The sequence below is a fragment of the Abramis brama genome (genome assembly GCF_963993115.1).
Source record: "Abramis brama genome assembly, chromosome: 8".
Classification (NCBI taxonomy): Eukaryota; Metazoa; Chordata; class Actinopteri; order Cypriniformes; family Leuciscidae; genus Abramis; species Abramis brama.
This window is the reverse complement of record NC_139970.1, coordinates 23,450,802-23,475,837: the sequence shown is the minus strand read 5'-3', so window position 1 is coordinate 23,475,837 and position 25,036 is coordinate 23,450,802. Positions and strand designations below refer to the sequence as shown.

General features: G+C 39.9%; 2 protein-coding genes across 2 annotated transcripts in view; one reads left to right on the top strand and one right to left on the bottom strand.

Annotated features, from left to right (window-relative positions):
• Positions 1-5,947, bottom strand: part of LOC311087770 (UDP-glucuronosyltransferase-like) — a 56,431-nt gene extending 50,484 nt beyond the window's left edge. Inside the window, exon 1 of the mRNA XM_084121181.1 lies at positions 5,023-5,947. Within this exon, the coding sequence (XP_083977307.1) occupies positions 5,023-5,871 (849 nt within the window). The 5' untranslated portion in view covers positions 5,872-5,947. The remainder of the gene's footprint in view (positions 1-5,022) is intronic.
• A 3,667-nt stretch (positions 5,948-9,614) lies between these two features.
• Positions 9,615-23,889, top strand: nxph2a (neurexophilin 2a). Its single transcript, XM_084122240.1, has 3 exons — positions 9,615-10,237; positions 10,340-10,487; positions 21,664-23,889. Exons 2-3 carry the CDS (start codon positions 10,443-10,445, stop codon positions 22,414-22,416), a joined length of 798 nt encoding a protein of 265 aa, XP_083978366.1. The 5' UTR covers positions 9,615-10,237; positions 10,340-10,442; the 3' UTR covers positions 22,417-23,889.
• Positions 23,890-25,036: the final 1,147 nt, after the last annotated feature.

Genomic DNA, 25,036 nt, shown 5'->3' with positions numbered 1-25,036 from the left:
CGGCATCGAGATGTCGTTCTGGCCCATATCAGGTGCTTGGGGCTGAGACTCAACACAAAGAAAAGCGTGTTGACGCCCTCCCAGAGGACTATGTTCCTGGGAGTGGTATGGGACTCCACGACGATGCGGGCACAAATGTCTCCTGCTCGGGTGGGTTCCATACAGGCGATGGTCTCCAGAGTGAAGCTAGGCCACAACCTCACTGTAAAGCAGTTTCAGATACTGCTGGGGCACATGGCAGCAGCGTCCAACGTCATACCTTTTGGCCTGCTACACATGAGACCCCTACAGTGGTGGCTGAGAGCCAAGGGGTTTTCCCCGAGGGGAAATCCGTTCCGTATGATCAGAGTAACGCGCAGATGCCTTCGTTCTCTCGTCATATGGAGGAAACCTTGGTTCCTGTCCCAGGGACCAGTGCTGGGAGCATCATGTTGCCGGAAAACCGTTTCAACAGATGCCTCCCTCACTGGTTGGGGCGCGGTCATGGACGGCCGCTTTGCGAGAGGTCTGTGGGAGACCCGGCACTCTTCCTGGCACATCAACTGCCTGGAAATGCTGGCGGTCTACAAAGCTCTGAGGAGCTTTTTCCCAGACCTCCGCGGCCACCATGTCCTGATACGCTCGGACAACACGTCTGTAGTCGCGTATCTGAATCATCAGGGGGGTCTGAGGTCGCGCCCTCTATGCAGACTGGCACACCAGATCCTCCTGTGGTCCCAGGGGAAACTGTCGTCTCTCAGAGCGATGTACGTCCCCGGGGACCAAAATCAGGGAGCAGACGTCCTGTCGAGGCAGGGGCTGAGGCCCGGGGAGTGGCGTCTCCACCCAGAGGTGGTGGAGGCCATGTGCGTGAGATTCGGCCCAGTGGAAGTGGATCTTTTCGCGTCTCAAGAGACGTCCCACTGTCCACTGTGGTTCTCTCTCAGGCATCCAGCTCCGCTGGGGCTGGACGCCATGATGCAGACGTGGCCGAGGCTGCGTCTGTACGCATTTCCCCCGATCGCTCTGCTCCCGGGAGTCCTGGAGCGGGTCCGCCGGGAGGGGATCAGTCTACTTCTAGTAGCACCCCGCTGGCCGACCCGGGTATGGTTCTCGGACATTGTAGCACTGTTAGACGGCCCCCCGTGGCAGGTCCCTCTGAGGAGGGATCTGCTGTCGCAGGCAGGGGGCACAATATTTCACCCCCGGCCAGAGCTGTGGAACCTCTGGGTCTGGCCCCTGAGGGGGCTCGGTACCTAGAGGATGGCCTGTCAGCAGATGTTGTTGAGACCCTACTCAGCTCCAGGGCTCCTTCTACCAGGAAACTGTACAGCCTGAAGTGGAATGTGTTTTCCACTTGGTGTAGAGAGCGTGAGGTGGACCCAGTTAACTGCCCAGTGGCTTCAGTGCTGGAGTTCCTCCAAGATCGTTTCTCCGCCGGTCTAACCCCGTCCACACTTAAGGTGTATGTGGCTGCCATTGGGGCTTTCCACTCGCCTGTAGGTGATGGGCCCTTGGGGAGGCACCATCTAGTTGTACGTTTCCTCCGTGGGGTTCGGAGGATGAGGCCTGCGGCTCGCTCCAGAGTCCCAACCTGGGACCTGGCAGTGGTACTTGAGGGGTTGGCTGAGGCCCCCTTCGAGCCACTGGAGTCGGCTGAGGCGAAGAACCTGACCCTTAAGGTGGCCTTTCTCCTGGCTATCACCTCTCTGAGGAGAGTGGGGGATCTCCAGGCCTTGGCTATAATGCCAACTTGCCTGGAGTTTGCCCCCGGCGGAGTTAAGGCCATCTTACATCCTAGACCGGGCTATGTGCCCAAGGTGCCATCTAATGTGGCACGGTCAGTGGTTCTTCAGGCCTTCCATCCTCCACCTCACGCGACGGCGGAAGAGGGGAGACTTCACCTGCTCTGCCCAGTCAGAGCCCTGAGAGTGTACCTTGAGAGGTCCTCTCAGTGGAGGAAGTCAGACCAGTTGTTGGTGTGCTTTGGTTCACCCAAGAAAGGGCTGCCTGCATCCAAACAGACAATCAGTAATTGGATTGTCCAGGCTATAGCCACGGCTTATCAGGTGCGCAATCTGCCTTCACCTATGGCCGTGAGGGCTCATTCTACCAGGAGCGTGGCCTCCTCGGTAGCCCTCCTTTCTGGAACTTCGCTTCAGGATATTTGCGAAGCGGCTGGGTGGGCCACTCCGCACACCTTCATACGATTTTACAGTCTGCAACTCCCTGTGACGCCTGGCGCCAGAGTGCTCGCGTCCTAAGTGTGCCTGGTCTCCAGCTTCACATTAGGATGGCGTGCTTACGGTGTGGCATAGTGGGCATTGCGTTCCCATAGTGTCGTCACGACGACGACGCAGTGCGAGTTCCCTCGAAGGGGAACGTCTCGGGTTACGACTGTAACCCTTGTTCCCCGAGAAGGGAACGAGACACTGCGTCTCGCCGCCACACCTACCACGTTCAGAGCGCTTGCTTCATCGCAAAGTAGCTAACGTGTGTATGAGCCGGCGTCCCTTTGTATCTTCCGGGTATGCCGTCACCTACTACGTCATGACGTAGCACCAATCAGGATTGGACAGATTTCATTCATGCTTCAGATGCGTTACGCTGGGGGCGTTCCCATAGTGTCGTCACGACGACGACGCAGTGTCTCGTTCCCTTCTCGGGGAACAAGGGTTACAGTCGTAACCCGAGACGTTTCTCCCTCTTCCAACATCTTAATGCATGCATTACTTGATCCCACTTACTGTTGCAAATTTCACAAATTACTTAAAATCTCTCAAAAGTTAAAAAAAAAAACTGCTGTCTGATCATGAAAAGACCTATTGAGAGGTATTTCATTCCAATTGAATATATGAATGAGTTTATTTATATTATTTCTGAAGTGTCTTCAGAAATAGTGTCACTCCCTATTAAGTCCTATTGTACTGAATTTTGGTTGTAGTTCCACCAGAGTTCCACTGGGGGCGATCGCCCATGAGTGCAAAATGAATGGGAGTCTATGGGGCTAGACGGCTAAATTTGTCTCTTTCACCCAATTGCCGTTGAGAAATCTCAGATTTGATTGTAGGTTTTGCAAGTTCAACATGGGTTATAGGTCGAAAGTTGAATGAACGAGTACTTATGTCCTTTCGATTTCTTACAGGTTGAGTTGTTGTTGCCCATAACACGCTAGCATTCTGCTAATGAACGCTGATTGGTCAGTGAAGGACTGATTACGACCAGAGATACCGCTTGATGGCATCGTGGCATCCGAAGCGGGACCAGAAACAAACAAAACAAAAACTCTTCTAGCACGTGTATTTACCTGTGTCAGCTGTGTTGTCGATGCCTCGAGAGAAAAGAAAGTGCAGAGCGCGAAAGCACCAAAGTGACTGAAGGATTGCCGTAAAGCAGTATCTCTGGTCGTACAATGTGTATGACGTCATTAACACTTTAAAAGACTTTTTAAAGCAAATAAGTGACTCTAAAAAATCTAACACCCAGCAATGTGTAATTTCTTTGCATCTCCTTTCGAATACAACATTCAAATTACTAGACAAAAAATTATATCCTGAGAAAAGTGGATTTTGATGGGTATAGCGCATAGACCTCCATTCATTCTGCACTCGTCCTGTGTGCGCCCTCATATGGAATCAGAGTGGAACTGCAACCAGTTCAGAAGCCGGAATTGTGCTGAGAGTGAAACTTCTCGCCTTATTAGACATTCTCTGCTAATAGCTTTATGTTTAAATCACAGGCAGCTCGGCCAGAGCAGTTGAGCTCAGTACAGCCGCAATTTCCTCCTAATCTCTAACAGTGCGTGTCCACTGGAAGTGCCTTCCTGTGGAAGTCGAGCTCACGTGCGCCAGTGGACACGCACTGTAACTGTTTCTCCTCCTAATCTCCTCCGTATCCCTTCAACATTCTGTGCAGGATTCAAATGGTCCGATACGTTTTCTGGTATGCGCCGACTCGTGCATATGATCCGCTCTGTGCTAACGTGAAGCCAGACTTAATTTGCCCCAATGGAAAGCATATTTACACCGTTTGAATCATTCCCTATCCTATATAGTGCACTATGTGCCATTCACAATGTAGAAAATAGTAAATGTATGAACAAGTGACCGATTTTAGCCGCAGCTTCAGCGTCTATTTATAATGTAGGGGGCAGGATGCTTTAGATTCTAGATAGCATTTGATTGGACATAAAATCTGATGAGAAGCTTAAGTGCAGAGTGATGTCATCAAAATCATTGATCCATACTGGCGGAAGTGAGAGACTTGAATGCTTATATCTTCTAAATGATAATTTTGTCATTGTTTTGGAGCACACTAGTTTATAGATAAGAGTAAGGCTAACATAGACATACTAAAAGCCAAAAAACTTCAATCTTGATTTCATGAGGACTTTAACTGCATAAATATCCAGTAATCCAGAAGGAAGACATGTGCTTTTCGCCCATGTATTTTAAACAGAGAGTGAAGCATGAACTTAAAGATAAAACTCAAATAAAACCAGCCTCTTTATGTGTGATTACAGAGATTACTTCTTTTTTTTTTTTTTTAGCAGTTAATACTACAAAGTTCTGCACAACATACAATGGAAACTATGATGCAAGTCAACCAAATGGTGCAAAACTATAGCCTAATATCTATTAACCTAATAATTAGTCAAAATAATATTGTGCCTTCACTCTTTAGAAACTTAAGGAACTGCATCTGTTTTAGAGTGAGTTTGTACATGGGAAAGCAATGGAATTACTGTGTTAGAGTTAGAGTAGTCAGATTTGAAATCAGATCTGAAATTGATGAAATAGTTGATGATAAGAAATGTATAAATAATAAAATGTACTGATTGATTGGAAATATTGATTACATGTTGAGAAAGAAAAGGGCAATGTGTTTATGGTATAATGTGTATAATGTGTATTTACTGTTTTTCAGGTGTTGAACAAAAATGAGACTGCACTTTTCTTCCAAGGCCAAATTTAGAGAAACTTTGCTAGTAGACAGCAAAGGAAATATTAGCAGTGGTGTAAAATGACAGCTATTAAGACTTACTTGTGACAAAGGTCCGGCTTTCTTGCTGTCCATTCCTCCAATCATGACCATGTTTGGCATCAATGGACGTGGTACTTCAAAGGTAAAGTCAAAATGCATAAACCAGAGAGCTGCACGGCTCATGATCTCCACCATCGATGTTTTTTTCTGCAGTACATGTGAGGCGATCTCATCTGCACGAGCAAACATACGTCCGCAAGCCATGGGCTGCAGGAGATTCCTTACCAGGTTCACACTTCTTTGCCAGAGATTCATGTGGGCAGTAAAGTGAGTTAAAGGTTGTGGAACATAAGAGGCTGGAACTGGACACTGACTGGCAAGAGCATCGACACCACAAGGATGGCTTGTTTGCATATAAATGGCTGGAACTGAGAGATATTCTGCAGCAATAACTCCAACAGGCTCAAATGGATCTGTGAGAATAGCATCAAAGTTGTAATCTTGCAGTTTCTTCATCAAATCCTTGTTGGAGAGCAAACCCTCAGCATTCCGGGTTATAAGAAAATTAAGCAGATCGATAGTGTTGAGGAAACTCTGAAACCTGGCCATATCTGTGGATACATCTGCACTCAACATTTCATTAATTCCTGCAATCATGCTCTCTTGTAGCTGGGTCTTGGTGTAGGGTACTGGATATGTCAGAGTAGTGGTGTGCTGTGCTGTACCCATACTCACTTCTGGGATGACGACCACCACTTGGTTTCCTCTACGGCCAAGCTCTTCCACCAAAGGCTTCATGCCTGTCCAGTGGCTACCATGTGCTGGAATCACCAATAACTTCCCAGCCTCTGCTGATCCCAGGCAGAAAAGACACAAGAGCAACACAGAAGCAGCCATTCTAACAATCATTCATAATCAGCAATTAATACAAGTATATGAGCTGGTAGTAATGGCAAGAGTTGGTTGTTTTGAATTTCTGCAAGACACTTATGACTTTGCACTTCTCAGCAGTGGTTTTTAATCCTAAAAGGGGTGTTGCTACAGCCAACAAAGAAGGCAGGGCCTCAAAAGAATGTAACCTTCCACTCATCCACGGAAAACCAGCAGGTCCGGTCCTGATACACCTTGAGTAAAATCAAAGAACGAACAAAAAACTTTGCGGGTGATAAACACCTTCTAAGTTCGAACTGCCATTGGCCAATGACGATGACATAATAGGTGGGACAGTGTTAATTTTGACAGCAAATTTTGATTTAGTTTTAGTCATAGTCTTTTGACTAAAATGCCATTTAGTTTTAGTCATATTTTAGTCATCTGAATTGTTTTAGTTTTAGTCTAGTTTTAGTCGACGAAATACAATAAGATTTTAGTCGACTAAATCTACAGTAGATTTAGTCGACTAAAATATAATGGGTTTAAACTGAAATGAATTAATTTAGAATTTCTCTAAAATTCCCAAACCCATATACTCCCGGAGAAAACATATATTAACCTGCTAATATGAATGATTTTAAAGTTTGAACATGCAATACAGATTTAACTACTGTAACTTAAAAAAAATCTTAAAATTAAATAAAACCACTTTTCCTAAAGTAGAACACAGTCTTCTTTTCAATGAATGATATATGCATTCTTTATAACTACTTGCATACATCATTCTCTATTCTTTCAAGCAGACATATTTATTTGTATGAATTAAATATAATTAATCCTTATTAAAGCTATTAATGAGCAATGAATGCTTTTCTCTTTTTCTTTTGTTGCTTGATCAATATTAAGGACGCAGGACACATCAGGTTTATTACTGTCACTTACATCGGATCATGTCCAATGACATGCAGATCCAATGCACTGATGCACATGCGATACACTCACAACTGTTTAAGACATAACCGACATAATTTATGTGAATACTCTCCAAAACTGACATTTAGACATAATGTTGTGTGTATTTGTCCATTTAGACACGAAAGAGAGCTCTGTATAGGTGTCTATGAGTGCACGCTTCCGGTCGCGTGTGTGCGCACAGAAAACCGTACCGAATATAGCTCTTTTTTGCGTCGTCACTCTTATTCAGATCTACATGTCTGCTCTACTCATTCTCCCAGACGTTTACATGTTTTAACGTTTTATGAGACATGCAGCGCATGCCAACTCGTGTGCCGCTGGGTAGATCAGCACGTCACAGTACAAATGTGCGCATCTACCACAAATGCAGGACATCAGACTGGATCGCTTTCCAAATCGTCACTATCTAACATTTTCGTCTAGTTTTTATTCGTTGACGAAAATGTCAATAGATTTTCGTCATAGTTTTTGTCATTCAAAACTAGTTTTTATTTAGTTATCGTCTCGTTTTCGTCTGTGAAAAAATGTCGTTGACGAAAATAATTAACACTGAGGTGAGAGTGCTTTGTCTGAGGGCTCCACCTTCTCATTCATTTCTGTCACTCCGTCGAGGTCAGAGTGAAAACACAAGTAGAGCTGCATTAAAAACTGAAGTTTTTTTTTAAATTGAAATTAATAAAATTCTGATTCCTAAAATTGAAGAATGTGCGACGCTGTTTTATCGTACTTGAGTTGCTTTGAAGCAATAAATCTATCTAGGCCTATATAACTTGACTTTAATGAATGCTGTGCCAAACAGAACCGGTGCAATATCCAGCATTCATGTGATCAGCTTCTTAACTCTTCTTTTGTCAATGGCATCTCTGTCATTTTTGTTACTGCGTTTGATATGTTATTGAAAGACGGTGTAGAAGAGGTTTTGAAAAATAGGCTATATTATAAATTAATAATACTGGATGAACTGAACAAAATTATTAGCTATAAGTGTAAAAAATATAGGTGAGAGCTGCAAAGAGGTAGGCTAACAAAGGTGTAGCTCCTTTGTGCCTCATTATGACACAACAAAGATAAAGCCAATGTGTAGATGAACTTTAACATAGGGCCTTTAATTTAATTGTATATTTTATTATTTTAATTTTATTAAAGCACTTACACTAATAATTATTTCAGTTGTAAAAGTCATCATTTTTTAGTTGTAGGATTTTTGGTGTTCTGCCATGCCATGTCAACAAATTTTTACAATAATTAGATATAACGACCGAAAAGTAGAGCAATTTTTTCACGTTAACATTATTGTTATGTGGCTATATATTGAAACAGTGTATTTTAATGTTTCCCTTCCATTTGAAAAGCATGTAGACTGTAACTAAACCCCTTTCAGACAGAGGGTGGACAATGAGCTGAAATGACTACTCCAGTCAAGATGACAAAGCCTCCTAAAACCTCTCACCCTTTTCTGTTTGCACTCAATTATCTGTGACCTGCCTGACAAGTCTTTCAAAGCACATCAACCACTTGTAGCTTTGATAAATCAGATCGCTATCCGATCTGAGAAAACGCATGAAGTGGCCAGGTGTAAACAGCCCCTTACATATCTTTAGAATGTGCATGGGCTTGCAATGCAGTGAGGAGCCAAATGCATTCTAAATATTTTCAATCAACATAAAACTGTGTAAAGCTGCCCAGTACATAGTTTTTTGTAAAGTCATGGTGGAGCAGAAGTCCAAACAATACCATAATGTTATAGGCTAAATATTAAAAAAGTTATGTGTTTAGTTTATTTTTGACATATATGACAGTTTATTGTTTGTTTGTAACTTAAGTAGTAAGTAGTTAGCCTAACTGAAGTGGTTGAACTGCTCTGCTGCTGGTGCACTAAAAAGAATGTAGGCCTACTTGCAGGAGATGGAAAAGTACATTGTAAAATGATGAATATTCAGTTCAGTTCAGTTCAGTTCAGTAATCATCTGGTGTGTTGTGTTCTTGAGACTCATAGCCAGGACACTGAACAGGTTATACCTGCTTTACACACTTCAACGATTTGATGGTAAAGTCTCACCCGTTTCTTTGAAAAAATGTTTAAAGCTAAGTGTGTTCATTTTATACTTTTGAATACTAACCTAAATACTAGGTAATATACTTTAAATACTAACCTTGAATACTAGACTAAATTAAATGGAAACATTTTAATTTCACTCCATTTATTTTTTGGTTTGGATAGGCCAGACATTTAAATACTTCAATTTGACATTTTTTACATTTAAATAGACAAATAATACTCATTCTTTACATTCAGAATCAGTACATCTTTTTAAATGAATTAATTGAAAGAACAGTTGATATCTAATTGAAAATTATAAAATATTATAGCACTATAGCTATATTATTTTGAGGCAGTTTACACACGTGGTGGCGCTATAGGACTGTACTAACACAATTGTGTGAACTGCATTGAAGTTGCACTGCTCAAGGTTTAACTGCATACAACTACAGTTCTCCAGACACACTCATAGCACACTAACAATTTTAGCAATGTCAACATTTTAATCTAATGTGTGGGTGAAGTTGTAATGTTGTTTTTGCACTATATTTCACCTTGGGTAAAACGCATCATAAGTCTGACTATATCCTTTCTCTCTCTCGCTTTTTTCTAATGCTATTACTGTGGCTTATGCAGCCTTCAGTAACATATTCATTAAATAATAACCCTATTAAACTAGACTACACTAACAATAATTAACTACTTTATGGGCGGGTTTCTCTAGTCCGAGCAGGGTACTTTGTTCGTCACCTCACCTCGGAGTCTTTCAACAACTTTTAAAACACACACATTATATGCGAATAAATTAGTAATTCTGACAGCATGTTATTCTGTCTTTATGAAATCCTTACCTCAGATAAAGACAAGAGAAAACAGACACGTGTCTACAATGGGTTAATCTAGTTGACGTCTCTCGGTTGAGAGTCCCTCACAGGCGCTAAATCTGAAGAGCACTTCAAAGAGGGATTCACATCACTACACACATACACACTGACAAATCAAACTACAGACGAACCAACTAAGATATTGAGCTTTTGGTAAAAGATCGACTCTACTTTGGGGCTGTATAAAACTTTAATCAGAACAAACTGCCATAAACAAGAAGAAACACGGCGGACTGCGCGAGCGAGCACTCGCATCAATCACGCAAAATGCTACGAGGCTTCACACCGTCGCACTGATCGGACTCGGCGCGTTTCGTAAGTCATCGCTGCGTTCCGTCGCCACTCGGACACTACTTTCCAATAAAAATCTATCTAAAAGCAGCCTTTCCTGTCCCGAGCACATTTATCAGTATCACTGACGCCTGTGGGACCTTCTCCAGCTGTGCCGTCATAAACTCCGCTGGTTTTCACTTTTCAACATGATCAACACCTTTTGCCAAGGGTAAGCAAACACTTTGCTTTATGGAATATGATGCCATTCAACACTTCAGACAGTAATCTTCTGATAAACGCATTCATTTTCGTGTCATTTTTTTTAATTCAGGTAGGCTAGTTGAGAGCAATGGCACCTTCTTGTAAACCCTGTGAATTGGATATTTGCTTCTCCCACCCCAAGTAAGAGTCAAAGACAATTTTCTGTAGTCAAGATGCAGATTGTTTCGGCTGTTTTGCTCCTGTTCTGTTTTCACAAGGTGAGTACCATTCTTTCCATTTACACATAGTCTATATGAAAACTGTATGCAATTATGTGCAAACTTTAAGCAAATGTACTACTGTAAAGAACAGGGTACTTATAGAATTTTCAGTTAAATACTAGCTAATTTAAATAAAATAATAGTACAGTATCTGCATAATTCTGGTGGACGATTTAATCACTATCCATAGTCTTTTTAATCTCTTTTCTATTTAGTAGAAAATAATACACATTTACCAACTTTTTATTTCTCTCATGCATACTGTTGCATTAAAATTTAGATATTGGAATCACACAACAGCATACTTTTGTTTCAGCTGATGTTTGATCTTAACTATGCAATGAAGTCAATACAATGTTGAAAATAAATGTTAACTACATAAAGCAAGGATTTTATTCTAAATTGTATTCAACTTTAAGAGCTTAGGAACGTTGAATTAGTACCACTTTGAATGCTTTTCTGAGAAAAAAGGACAAATATTGGAAGAATATTCTGTATTGAATAGCTAGAATAGCATGTACAGGATGCAAGTGTGGATGTATAGCAGATAAAACAAAAGAATATTACAGGGGGCTCATGAACAATCTTATTCTCGACTGAGTGTAACTTTGCACATTAAATATTTTCTATTCATAGAGAAAAAGCAAAGATGTGTATTATTGTGTAGCCTATTATTCATTCTTCGATTTTTTGGTCGTATTTTTATGTTAGTAACAAGCAGATTGTGATGAGAAGGGTAGTCACATGCACTTTTGGAGAAAAATAATTCAGTCACTGGTAATATAGATGGTTTCTAAAACACTTCAAAATCATCAGTGTCACAGAACTGCATACAAACGTCCTTTTCGCTTAGATGCATTTATGAAGAAATCCAACCTTGCACATAAAATGTTTTTTTCAAATTTGGCTGCATTCGGCTGTACCTGTGGGAATGGCTTCTGTCTATGAGTACATCCACTTTTGTACAATCCTCCAAAGGCAGCGTCCCAATGGATTAGAGTCCCTACAGTCTCTCTCTCTCTCTCTCTCTCTCTCTCTCTCTCTCTCACACACACACACACACACACACACACACACACACACACACACACACACACACACACACACAGTGATTCAAATACTGGAGAAGTAGCCCAGCATCTGTGCAGCTCCCTGGGGACAGATAAGAGGGTCAGAGCCTATACACTAGTAACTATTCATTCCATGACATCTGCTGCAGTCAACCTCTGAGAGCAGGACAGAGAACAATGTGATCAGCACTAAATCCACTTGAGCACAACGGCACGACTCTATTGTTTAGACACATTTGCTTTCATTCCTCATCTTTGTGTAATGATTGTTCTCTGCATGGCTGAAGTTCAGCGAAGCTGGCCTTTGCTGCCAGAGCGCCGCTCTCTTCAACGCCCCCTCTGCTGCTCGCCGCTGTGCTTTGCTCTTGTTCACAGATAAGATGCATAACAGCCATCAATCTGTGCTCAAGATTTTCCAGAGCACTGCTTTGCTGATTGAAAGAAGAGATGATGAGTAATTTAGGAAGGTGGTGTGTGATGTCCATACAACTAACTCCAACAGCACACAGATGTTTGTTCACTCAAACACTTATATGATGTTGGTCTGTAAAGAATACCACAGAAATGTCTGTCAGTTTAATGTCCTCACAGTTATTTCAATATGACACTCTGCCTCAGCCGAAATCTCAACTCAGAGGGTGCGTTTGAATACGCAGACTTCAATGGTTTATGGAGAGCAAATTTGAAGCCGGAATAATGATTCGCAGTGAATTCCCTATCGCGAGGTCGTCCAGCTCTCCCGCTGTCTTTGTGCGCAATTAGCTTTGATTTTATTATTTATTTACGGAGGAAAACTAGCGGTGGAGAATTTACTAAAAATTTACAGTGCTCGGATTAGGAGCCACGCTTTAATCTTATGCCTCTGATAATGCCGCATGGCCTGATTGATTAGTTTTTCAGGAAGCTTATGTCAGAAAAACTAATCCGTCTTTGGATTGTGCCAGCCGTGTAAGGTTCTCCGCTCTGGTGCTGTATCACGGAGGCGAATTACAGAGCTGCTGGGCTGTGATAAGGCCCTCGTCTCTTTCACACACCCGTCCCTCTGGACAATAAAAACGCTGTTTATATTCTTCAGAACCTGCTGCAGCCCGAGTCTTCACATCAAGCCCTCGCTGGATTTGCCATGTGAGGGGAGAACGTACATCGGGCTCTCAAAATTGGGCTGAGGACACCAAATGAGAGGAAAAAATAACCAGAATGGAGTCGTGAAATGTGTTTGTAGGTCCAGTAACCCATAAATTCCTGCGAGAGAGATTACATGAGGGTTTCAGTGAGTGCGTCTGTAAATATGAGCATTTCGCTCTAGATTGGCATTATCAGCGCTGGGCTTATACACCAGTGATGTGTATCTGTGTCTATATTGGGGTCATTGTTGCTTTCCAGAAGCCTGGCCTCAGTAATCCCTCATAAACAATGTTGTCTGTGACATTTACCGTTCTAAGCTGTGATGTTGGGTGGTGTGCACTTTCTCGTGTTTGTTAATTTCATGTGGAAAACACAGGAATCAATGTCACACCTAAGAGCAGGTGCCATTCACGTTGCCATCGTTTTTAGTCTGCTGTTGGTTTTCATAGTTATCTACTTTTCATCAGACACATTTATTGTGAATGATAGATTTTCTTGACAGAACATATATGGAAACATGGTGATCGAACTCTCACCACTCCAGTGATCATAATAATAATACAATTATTATTATTATTGATTTAATCAAGAATTACCCTGCAGTGCAATTGTTGGCATTGGAAATTTCTCTTAGTATTCTTCGTGTTAATTTCAAATGGAATTTCATAAATTAGTATTCATTTATTACTATAGAAATCTAAAAATGAAAGTTGTTGTTTTGGCTCATTGGCCACTTGAACTGCAGATAGTTACTCTAAAAGGTTTGCAAGTGCAATCTTAAATGTGTCTCACACATTAGACAGTTTATGTTAATGTCATTTATCAAAGTTCTGACTTTTATTTTTGCCATGGATGTAATGCCAGGGTCATCCATTACCTGAGATATAAAATCAATGCTTTTCCACTTATGGGCTGGAACCTGTGATTTCAGAGTGTTCCAGAGCTGAAGGACAGGCCTGTATATTTCAGGCTTTATATCATGATAGATGTGTTGTGTAGCATCTCTGTCCTTCCAAACCTGTATTATGACTTTCTTTCTTCTGCAGAATGCAAAAGACGTTTTTTTGAAGAACGCTCACTGTGTACGGACAAAAAACAAAACACTAAGACATTTTTCAAAGTATTTTTTTTTTTGTGCTACAAAGAAGAAATCATACAGGTTTGGAAGGACATGAGGGTGATTAAATGATGACTACATTTTTTATTTTATTTTTGGGTGAACTATCTCTTTAAGTCTGCAGATTTAGTAGCCTATGTGTTATTCATGTTAAAAGATTGAATAGTTTTCCTCATTTCAATGAATCTCTATTTGAGCTTTCAGCTATTTCACATCTCCGTCATATTTTCTTTACCTTCATTTTTTAATTCATCCTGTTTTGTCACTCTGATGTGAGGAGTTCAGCCCCACTTCTATGAAAAACCTATCATATTTATAAGAAGCCAAAAAAGGCTTCTTCTTTTTTTCTGCTGCTGCTGCTTCATTGTATTCAAAAGAGACTGGTATGTCTGAAAGCAGTTAGGATTCATCCTAATCAAAGAACAGATACATCTGTACTGTCAGTTGTAACGCTGCGCTGACAGATAGGAAGGATAGCATGCTTCTCACTATTTATATTTGTATGATCTTCATCCAAAGCAAAGAGGGAAATTAAGATGGAACATCAGAAGTGCTCCCAATGAGAAAGCTTGAAGTGCCGCGAACATCGTGTTGTCTTTGCATGTGAAACTTGTGATCACAGCTGTTATTCTTGCTGAGGAAATGTCAAACACATTTGTAGGAACAAAGATCAGACAGATGTGTATAATGGGATTGTAGAGGTGTTGATGGGATGATAGTTAGTACACCAGCAGAGTGTGGAACAAAGAACCGACAGGTATTAAAGGGGAAAGAAAGAATAAGAATCACTTCTCACCTAACAGTCCTGATCTTATTAACAGGTTATGATATGTACGATAAAATGCAATACAGTAGCACCTTGTCTGACTCCATTTATGTTGGTCCTTCACATATTTTTCAGCAGCCTGATCCCACAGTTGTTTAGGGTGTTAATGCATGCAAATAATTAACCATATTTAAAGCTGGACACATTTATCAATTTGTCATTATAACTGTTTCATTCTGTTAATGTCAACCACATGTCCGCACTCCATAATCTTATTTTGCCTATAGATAAATTATTAATAAGTAATAATTTACATTTAATAATTCTAGATGTTTTAAGAGCTGAATATTCTTCTGGGATTCCACTCTTTTTTTAACCAATTCATTTCCACGACTTTTACATTGACTTTTACATGACTAGTTTCTACCAAATATTTTAGAGTTTGGCATAACAAGAAACTTTTTTCTTTAAAAAAATGCCCCTGGCATTTGTATTAATTTATTGAGTTTTCCAGGTAAATAACGCTTTTAAAATTAGGCTACCCCATACAGCAAGCAATAGCCGTCATTTAACACCGTCTAGGTTAACTATAGACCCGATATAGTCCGACTATGAGTAACCCACTTCTAGCCAAAATAACCTTGAATTTTTTTTTTTTTTTTTTAGTTTTTGCCAAAATAACTTGCAAGATGTATGATATTCCATCATGTAAGCAAAGTCAACGGTGATTACAAGGGGTTTGGTTTCATTTCTTTGACATGTTATCTTGTTGATGACTAGTCTATTCTTGGGTTATGGTTAGACGTCTATTACATTTTCACAGACAGTCAAAATTTTGCCTTGTTTTAGCCTAGACGTCATTGCTGTGTTTGGACGGCTATTAGACATCTTTTAAATGCAAAATTGCTTGCTGGGTAGGAACCCTGGTTCTTCAAAGAAAACAAAATGTTGTTTAGGAAGTTAATTAAATGAATATCGTAATTTTATCGTATTTTAAAACTTGTTTTGTCTCTTCCCTTAGAAGTTTGCTTAGGCCACCTATCGGCCCCGGCCCCCTGGTTGAGAACCACTGCTCTAGGACACTTAAAGGCTGTTCACACCAAGAACTTTAACTATAAAGATAACTATAATGATATTAAAGTCCACACCATCGCACAATATCGCTCTATGTATTACTAGCGTGCGCTGTAATTTTGTCATTTGCCACTTTATAGCTCAAGCTCTTTAAGCAGATACTGATTGTATGTCAATGTTTTTATCGTTCATCAGCTGGAAAATGATACCAGTGATATTGTTTCTCTGTGCCGTTATCATAGTTCTGGTGTGACTGTGAACGCTGCTATTCTTTTATATTTAGAATGATATTTAGAACTATATCTTCATCATTACCGTTATAGGGGTAATTTAGTTGCTGAAAAGGATTATATATATATTTTTTTATAATTTACTATTTAGTTATGATGCATAATTACTCCCTTACCATATTACCCAGCAGAGAAGGTGAAAGTACTGAAATATACTGGCATCTGTGGGTTTTCTTATTATTATTTTTATTTATCTTATCTAAAGCACATGTATAAAATAGTTTAGAGTTTTGACATGTTCCGAATTAAAATTTAAATGCAGTTACATACAAATGTTAAAGCATGCATTTCATTGGCTTCACATCACTTTAATTGGAAGTCATTGAAAGCGACTGTACCTCTGATTGGCTACAGGTCTGACCGGATGATTTAAGGGTCCGGTACCTAAGGCAGCCATGCATGAGCGTTTGGCTCTGTAAGGGTCAGGTGCTAATGACAGCGGGGATTATATGGCATTAGACATGCAGCACAGCGTACAGTTCAGCGATCAGTCCCGGCTGAGGGTGAGGATTTCTCTCTTTGATCCTCTCCGCTGAAAACCTGCCATTTGTTAGCAGCCCGGCTCTTGATTAAGAGTGATGGGTTTCGGGTTTGCGGCTGTTTCACCCATCAGGGTAGCAATCTATTCTGCGGCCGTGTGTAGACTCAGGACCCCACCTGCCTCCTCAAGGCCTTTGGGGCCCTCTCTTGAAACTGCTCTTTGTGTGAATCATTACAAATGAAATGCCCTGTAACACCACACAGGAGAAACAGTGGGGAGACAAAGAGAGAGAGGCAAAGAAAGGAATAAAACGACAGAGACTTTGGGGAGGAACAGGAGGCTGAAAAGGTGTAATGAAGAGGCAGCTGCTGCCATGTTCAGTACTGTTTAACAAGAAACTGCAGTTCAATTGCATTATGGGTGCCTTGGCTTAAACAAAATGCTTGTATATGTGTGTAGTAGGCTATATACATTTTGGTCTGGATAATTGTGTGGTGTGTATTTGATGACACAGCATGCAAAGATGCGTTTTATTACAGAACATCATGAGTAGGTGATCTCAGATGGTTGACCCACTAGACCCACAAGAATCTTTCAGGTTTGAATCAGATCCCATCAGACATCCCCCCCCCCCCCTTCATTTTTTTGTCTGTTCTTTACAGTCATGTGGTAAAAAAAACTATAAATTTAAATGTTATCCCACTTGAACTATGCATTAAAACAATACAAAAAAAAAACAACATACATGCATACATAAATAAATAAAACTACGGTATATTCCACCACTGAATCCATACAATAGCTATGTCCAAGGAAGTGACGGAAATTTGTTTGCATCTAGATTTAAAAGGGTAGCATTTTCGAGTTCTGGATATGAACATGGCCTAGACTTGGTTGAGAGAACTACAGTATTATTAGTGTAAAGACTTAAACTTCAGTTTCTCACACAAAACTATCATATGACTTCAGAAAACATGAGTCCATAAGTCTTATGTTCATTGTTCTTTTTTGGAACTTGACAGCCATGGTCACTATGAACTGTAAAAAAAAAAAGTATCCTTTTATTTTCCGTGGAAAAAACGCTTTACAGGTAGAATGGAATGGGTGAATAAGGATGAGCTGGAATACTCTACTGGTCTTTTAAAATCTGAACAGATTATAAACCACTATAGGCTTTTATATATTGCCAACTAAAAAAAAAAAAGATATAAACAACTGAGGATCACATGCTACCTGACTTTTAAATCATCCCCAAACACAACTAACCCACGTAGAAAATTGTGCCTCATTAAAAACAATTTGTTCTAAAATCAGCTCAAAATATTTGTCTATTCGAGTCTGTGCCCAACATATACTACACTATTTACTGTGAAATCTGTCAACTGTCCAATATCGGCAGACTGGCTCTGACTTTCAGCAACTGGCATCAATTCGTCTAGACTGCAAAACAGGGCAAAAATCTAGGCAGAAGTCTTGGAGTCTATTCCAGCCTTAGTAAGGTAAAGTCTCAAGGAAGTAAATTCTCAAAATGAGGTACAAATCACAGCTGCACTACCATGCTGTACAAACAGTCTCTGGGGCTGAGAAATAGGGAGACAGCACATGAAAGAGAAATGGACGGAAAATGACAAGAAGGTGCAGGTCTGACATCCAAACAGATTCATGCCCCGGGGCTGGAGAGCCATCACAGCCATCAGAGGTGTGCTACCACCAGATGAAGCAAATGCATTTTAACAGCATCCTCATCCATGATCCGCCACTGAGATGTCCCTGACTTCTTAATAACTTTCTAGAGGGCTAGTTCTGGTCACCACGGCAATTACCTTTATGTCAAGCCGTAAAAGATATGTCCACCCCAGGGAATGGCAGACAGCTTGCTCCATAATGCTCATTACAGATGAACGTCTAGACTGATTCTTTTCTCACTTTGTGGATGTCATATTATGATGCTGTCACTACGAAAATGGGCCAGCTATCGGCGTGGGTGACTGACACACTGTACAATACATTTCCAAATTACAGATATTTATCAGAGGTTTAAACCATTTAATGTCTGCTTTTATGATATCTATATCTATCTATCTGTTCATAAATATACAAGGATGCATTAAATTGATCAAAAGTTACAGATTTATATTTCAAATAAATGCTGTTCTTTTGAACTTTCTATTCATCAAAGAATACTGAAAAAATTTTTTAAAACTGCAACTGTTTGAAACTTTGATAATAATAATAAATGTTTCTTGAGCACTAAATCAGCATATTAGAATGATTTCTGAAGTATCATGTGACACTGAAGACTGGAGTAATGATGCTGAAAATTCAGCTTTGCCATCAAAGGAATAAATTTCATTTTAAAATGTAAAATAGAAAACAGTTTACACATCTTAAATTGTAATTTAATGTAAAAATTGTAAATAAAAGCAGCTTTGGTGAGTATAAGATACTTCTTTCCCAAAAAAAATATGGGGTCATGAACTGAGAAATCAAATTTTCCTTCATCTTTTGGCATAAGAGGTCATTATAAAAATGTCCTGCAAGTTTCAGAACACAAAACGTCCTTGTTAGTCCAAAAACAGCTTTTATTGAAACCAAGCTCATAATTCGGATTTTTTAATTGCCTGATTCCACACGTGTAAATGGCAGAAAACCCAATCATATAGCAGTGGGCGTTCAAAAAATGCAATGTTTGAAAGAGAGGGTCAAAACTAGAAAATACCTTATTACTTCTAAATTAGGATGTTTTTTATGTAAAATCTTGATAACATTATGAGTGGACCTGCAGAGAACATTATCATTTCTTTTTTTTTTAAATGCTGTTCTAGACCCATTTAAAAAATCTTACCGACTCTAAAGTTTTGTACGCACACACACACTGGGTGTCCTTGTTTTATGGGGACTTTCCATAGACATGATTTTTATATGTACAAACTGTATATTCTATCCCGTTACACTAACCTATAACCTACCCATCACAGAGCACTTTCTGCATTTTTTTACATTTTCAAGAAACATCACCATAAAATGTCCCCACAAGGTCAAAGGTTTCTGGTAATACTATCCTTGTGGGAACATTTTGTCCCCATAATATAAGGTTTTCCAGGACCAAACACACACATGCACACGTTTCCATAGACACAATGATTTTATACTGTACAAACTGTGTATTCTATCCCCTAACCCTACCCAAAACACTTATTCTGTGGTTATTCTGATAGGACACTTGTATGAACTTGAGGCTAATTACTCTATATAACTGCTGTTTCTGAAAGAAGAAAATTAAAGGTAAATATCTGTCTATTACTCTGACTCTATAGCCTTCAGGACAGTACTGTACTTTAGTTAAAGTCTTAATTAACGTCCTTAGATTTTCCCCTTAGCAAACCTTGTATGCCTTACCTCTACCAAAGTCACAGCTTCAATTCCCTTGAGTTAGACATCAAACATATTACCAAAATATGTGTAGAATTACTGCCACCCTACATGTAGGAGAGAGAGAGAGAGAGTATGAGTGAGGCAGAGAGGGAAAGGATTGGGACCGATTGTCAGCACAACCTTTTAAGTTTTCCTCTCAAGGCAGTAAAGCATTTTATTTTGCCTGTGATCCCTCCACTTGTCACAGCAATTTCCCCAGCTGTTCATCATCCTTTAACTGCTTCCACATTAGCATTATCATCTCATTCCTGCTTCACCTGAAGTTGTCTCTCACCACATTTTCTCTAAATGTGAATGGTATTCATCTTCCCTTGTCAAGTCATTGAGGTCTGCAAAATGAAAAATGAAGTGAATCACAACCAAGGCAAGAACAGAGATATGAGCGGTCTAGTTTACTGAACATTGTACAAGACCAGGGGAACTCAAAAGTTAATAAATGTTTCATCACAGACAAAAATCTCTATTTCTTTTTTTCTCATTTTCATTGAGGGTTATCTTCCATCTTTGTTCATTGGACTTTCTGAAGATGTTGGAAAGTTTCACCTGCAGCCCATAAATTCATTATGGAAATTTACACTGTCTCTCTCTCTGTTTTTACGTGGAGGTATTGTCTTAATTAAGTTTTGTGAAGAATGATAGATGAACAAAACCCCCAGTCCATGGGAGACACATTGATTTCACATTATACAGGGAACTTTCAAATTACTGGGCTATTACTGGCTGTTTGCATCATTTATAATGTTATGCATGATGTTCTCTATAGCCATTACGCTCTTTGACAACAACATTTTACACCCATCTAAAAGTTTACATAGTCAATCAGAAATGTTTTGTTTACATAGAATTTTAACCATATTTGATAAAGCACAGCCTCTAAAATACTGATATGCTCTGGACCATTTTGGATGGAAATGTCTTCATGAACATAGTCCTTTGCTGACTGAGTTCTCATATGCTGCTGTTAAGCTTACAGCAAGATTAGTAATTATAGAGAAAATACAGGGTTGCTCGTCTGTGCGATTTCAAACAGCCCTACTTTCACATCTGCTTCAGCAAATGATCCTCTCAGCCGTGCCTCAGGATGGCAGCCTGCGCTAATTACCAGAGAAACTAGTTTGGCTTATTTCTACAAATTATTAAGACTTTATCTTAAGTGGACCAGAACTCAATCCTGGAGCAAAAAGGTTATTTGGCACATAGGATCAGAACTGCAGTGTATTGCAGAAATTATTTTGTGTTTACACTTTCGAAAACCCATTGCAGATTATTTGAATGTTATTAAACACTAAGAGGTACACTTATATTACCAAGACAATCATCACATATCATCATATCAGTTTCCCTAGACACTCAAACTACTTAAATATTTGAATGCTAAATATATTGCTTCTATATAACCAACATCTTTCCATTTTATTTAAAAGAAGTTTTATATTTCTTCATAACTTTTTATTCTCAATGCTTCAAGGCATTGTAGTTCTATCCCACATTAAAGCCGTTACGCAGTCTCCAAAGTACACAGTCTTGTCTTTTTGTCTGATTTTCAAATACTTTTTGCTTAAAATCTAAGTCTGTAATGATGCAATTCACTTCATAGCTGGTTGGTTTTGTTCATGGCTTATAGCTCTTAAACAACAACTTTCTTTAAAATCCCTATGGGAAAAAGGAATGTGAAAAACAATTCAATCAAGGCAGCTGAAAAAGTGGACGGGCTATTTTGCACTGTACTGTTTTATAATAAAGATTGTTAATATTACATATACAGTACATATAATATGATGTATTCTCATGTTTGTGTGTTTGTGTTTTTCTCAGTGTTGTTGGAAGGTCACATGCAGAAGAGTCCATATTCCAGAGGTGGGGCTTGTGGACTGGGGGGAAAACGAGGAGCACCCCTCCCCCAAAAGCGCCAGCCCCCGTGTTCTCAACCCCCTGCGCCTTTTCGCCCGAGGATCCCCTGGGTTCAAGAGCAACAGGAGGGAGATTACATATTTGGAAAACATCGAGGACTCCTGGGACTGGTTATCTAACCAGACAGATGTCAGAGAGTCGCAGAGCAGGACTAAACGCAGACCCATCGTGAAAACGGGGAAGTTTAAAAAAATGTTCGGCTGGGGTGACTTCAACTCCAACATCAAGACTGTGAAACTAAATCTCCTCATTACAGGCAAGATAGTGGACCACGGCAACGGCACGTTCAGCGTTTACTTCCGTCATAATTCCACGGGCCTGGGGAACGTCTCCGTAAGCCTGGTGCCGCCTTCTAAGGTGGTGGAGTTTGAGATCGCCCAGCAGTCCACCCTGGAGACGAAAGACTCAAAATCTTTCAACTGTCGTATCGAGTACCAGAAAACGGACCGCAGCAAAAAGACTTCACACTGCAGCTATGACCCATCCAACGTGTGTTACCAAGAGTCCACCCAGAGCCACGTGTCCTGGCTCTGCTCAAAGCCCTTCAAAGTCATATGCATCTACATCGCCTTTTACAGCACTGACTATAAGCTGGTGCAGAAAATCTGCCCAGATTACAACTACCACAGTGACACGCCGTACGCTTCCACAGGTTAAGATCCAGTCCATCCTCCACAGTGAGAATGGTCGACCTCATTTTCACCATGTGTTTCATCTGATTTAGAAGCAATTAAAATAAATCCAGATGTTTCGCATTAGGCTACATTACTGGCATGTGCTTCAACCTCTGCCTTTGCCTTTTGCCTCACACGATGTGTGATGGCAAAATAACTGATCGACGCTTTTGTTTTTGGCTTTAAACGTCCCACATCCCATCCCATGGTTTGAGTTATGTTGGGAATCTTTCCCAAAAACACCTTTCGCTATTTGTCAAGCTAATAAATCACAGACCTACAAGAGGATAGAATATAAGTGAAACACCTTTTTTATTGTGAGGTTTATGTGTGTGTTAGTGTGTGTGTGTGTTTTATTGAGCTATGTGTTTGGCATTAAATTGTGGAAATCATTTATGCAGTTGTCAAGGTAAATACGAACAGGTTAAATCATTCAGCAAAGACATCACATACAAATTACTCCTAGTCATTTTGCATTTCACAAAAGTGTGAATTGAGATTTGTATATAATTTCAAAGAGTAATTTGCAATGTCTCATGAGAGAACAATTCATTGGACAGGTGGATTTAGTGAATCTGGCAGCCGGTTAACAACCCTTTGTCATGGTCTCGCCACAGAGATCCACATTTCCAGGCTCTAATTAACATTAATTATAGTGGGAAATTTCACTTACAAACCATGACAAAGGGGACTGAAGCCAAAAACTGAAATTTAGCATGTCAGTCATGTCTCAAACCTCTATTCATGCCAGTGACTTTGGACTGGAATCACACTTTTTCGTGTCCTCCATTCCTCAGACATTTACAGTAAATACAAACATTTATGCAAACGCACATGAAACACACTATGTGAGTCTGCCTTCTACTGTCTTTCATCATTTAAAACAGTACCTGGAGATCAATTTTTTGTTTGCACATTATGTCAGTGTGTCACAATGAACCAGTTGAAATGCCATAGTCTGATAATCAGAACTGGAATTCTCAGGTTCCATATGTGTTTTTGTGTGTGTTCTTCTCATATCAGGACGACTGATCTGGATCACAGTTCTGCTTGAAGTGAAGAATCAGATGGATTATTAATTGTACTGATACTCTAATTGTCTTGCCACACGAACATTAGCATTGAGAACATGTCGATAAAAAGATAGCTGTTTATAATTGTATTTAGTTTATAATCCTGTGTGCAATTTTGTGAATAGTGTATAAATGTGACTAAAACCGTGTGTATTTTGCCTTTTAATGATGAATTAGTTTCTTTATTCTCTCAATACAGCATAAACAATTTTCCTACGTTTGGTGTTTGACAGTTATATCAAGTAGATGTAGATTTTAGTCATCTGGCTTATCACAGCTTTAGTTTCACAACTGCAAATTGTACGCTTTATATTTGTCCTCAATATCTGTAATATACAAAAAACGCAAGTTCATTCTCATTCAATAAAGCTATTTATAGAGCACTTCAATGCACCTTCCTGTGGGTGACACCAAGAAAAAAAAGTTTAAGAGACAAAATCAAATGTCAAGTGGCTTAAAAACAGCATATTATTGTTTCTTTTTCAAATGACCTTTTATTTCCAACGTTGTAGCAGTTCCAGTTGAAGGAAAATGATGCTGCCATATAGCAACATTGTACCATAGAGGGTTGATTTATTGCTTTTATTCAATATGACTGTCACAAAGAAAACCATGAAGCATATCCAGACAGTATATGTGAGATTTGTAGTAAAACATATGCATATTCTCCATCATTAAGACCACATAAGACACTGGTTCTTCAATCAGTGAAAAATCGTGCAAAATCACATTACCTCTGGATAAAAACGTTACATCCTGTGATATGTGCTTCGTTTCTTCAAGCTCTAATACATGATCATATTCAATAAAACGCTTTCTGATGTATAGACTTGTGTTAGATTAGTTTATATGCACATGCAAACGATGGAATCTTCCACAAGTCTTAACCTTTTGTTTCTTTCAGAATGGATAGTCATGTTTTTGGCTTTGAACACAGACGGCCTCCTACCACTCGATTCACACTGAAGAAAAGAACAGAAGACAAAACTGAATTGTACTATGATGGAAAAAAGAACTGTATGAATCCGCAACGTCTCATTAGCTCAGTGGTGCACTTAAAAATTGTCTTCCAGATAGACAGGAGAGGGTTTCTAATAGTGATATGTTATCACAGTTCCCTAGGAGACGCGGGAAAACGGTCGGCATGAAGCGGCATGTTGGCACGGGAAAAAGATGTGCGTTTGATAGCCCAGATCACGGACTGCATGCTGTTCGCTTTAATTAGCCCTGATTTCCCCATCATGGAGGATGCGAGAACAATACGTTGAGACTTCTGCAAAGATTACAATGGCCATGGCACCACAACTTGTGCTGCAGTTATAGCATAACACTGCAATGTTTAATCAATCGCAAAATGACTATTATGTTTAGCAAAATGCAATCTGAAATTCAGCTGGATGTCTGGTTGTCTTTATTGCTCTTTTTGACCATTCCATCACCGCCTTTGAAATGTTATTCGCAAATAACCAAACCAAAATGTCAAAACATTAGTCATTTTGCAGATGGCATTTCACTTCCTGCGAAACTTAA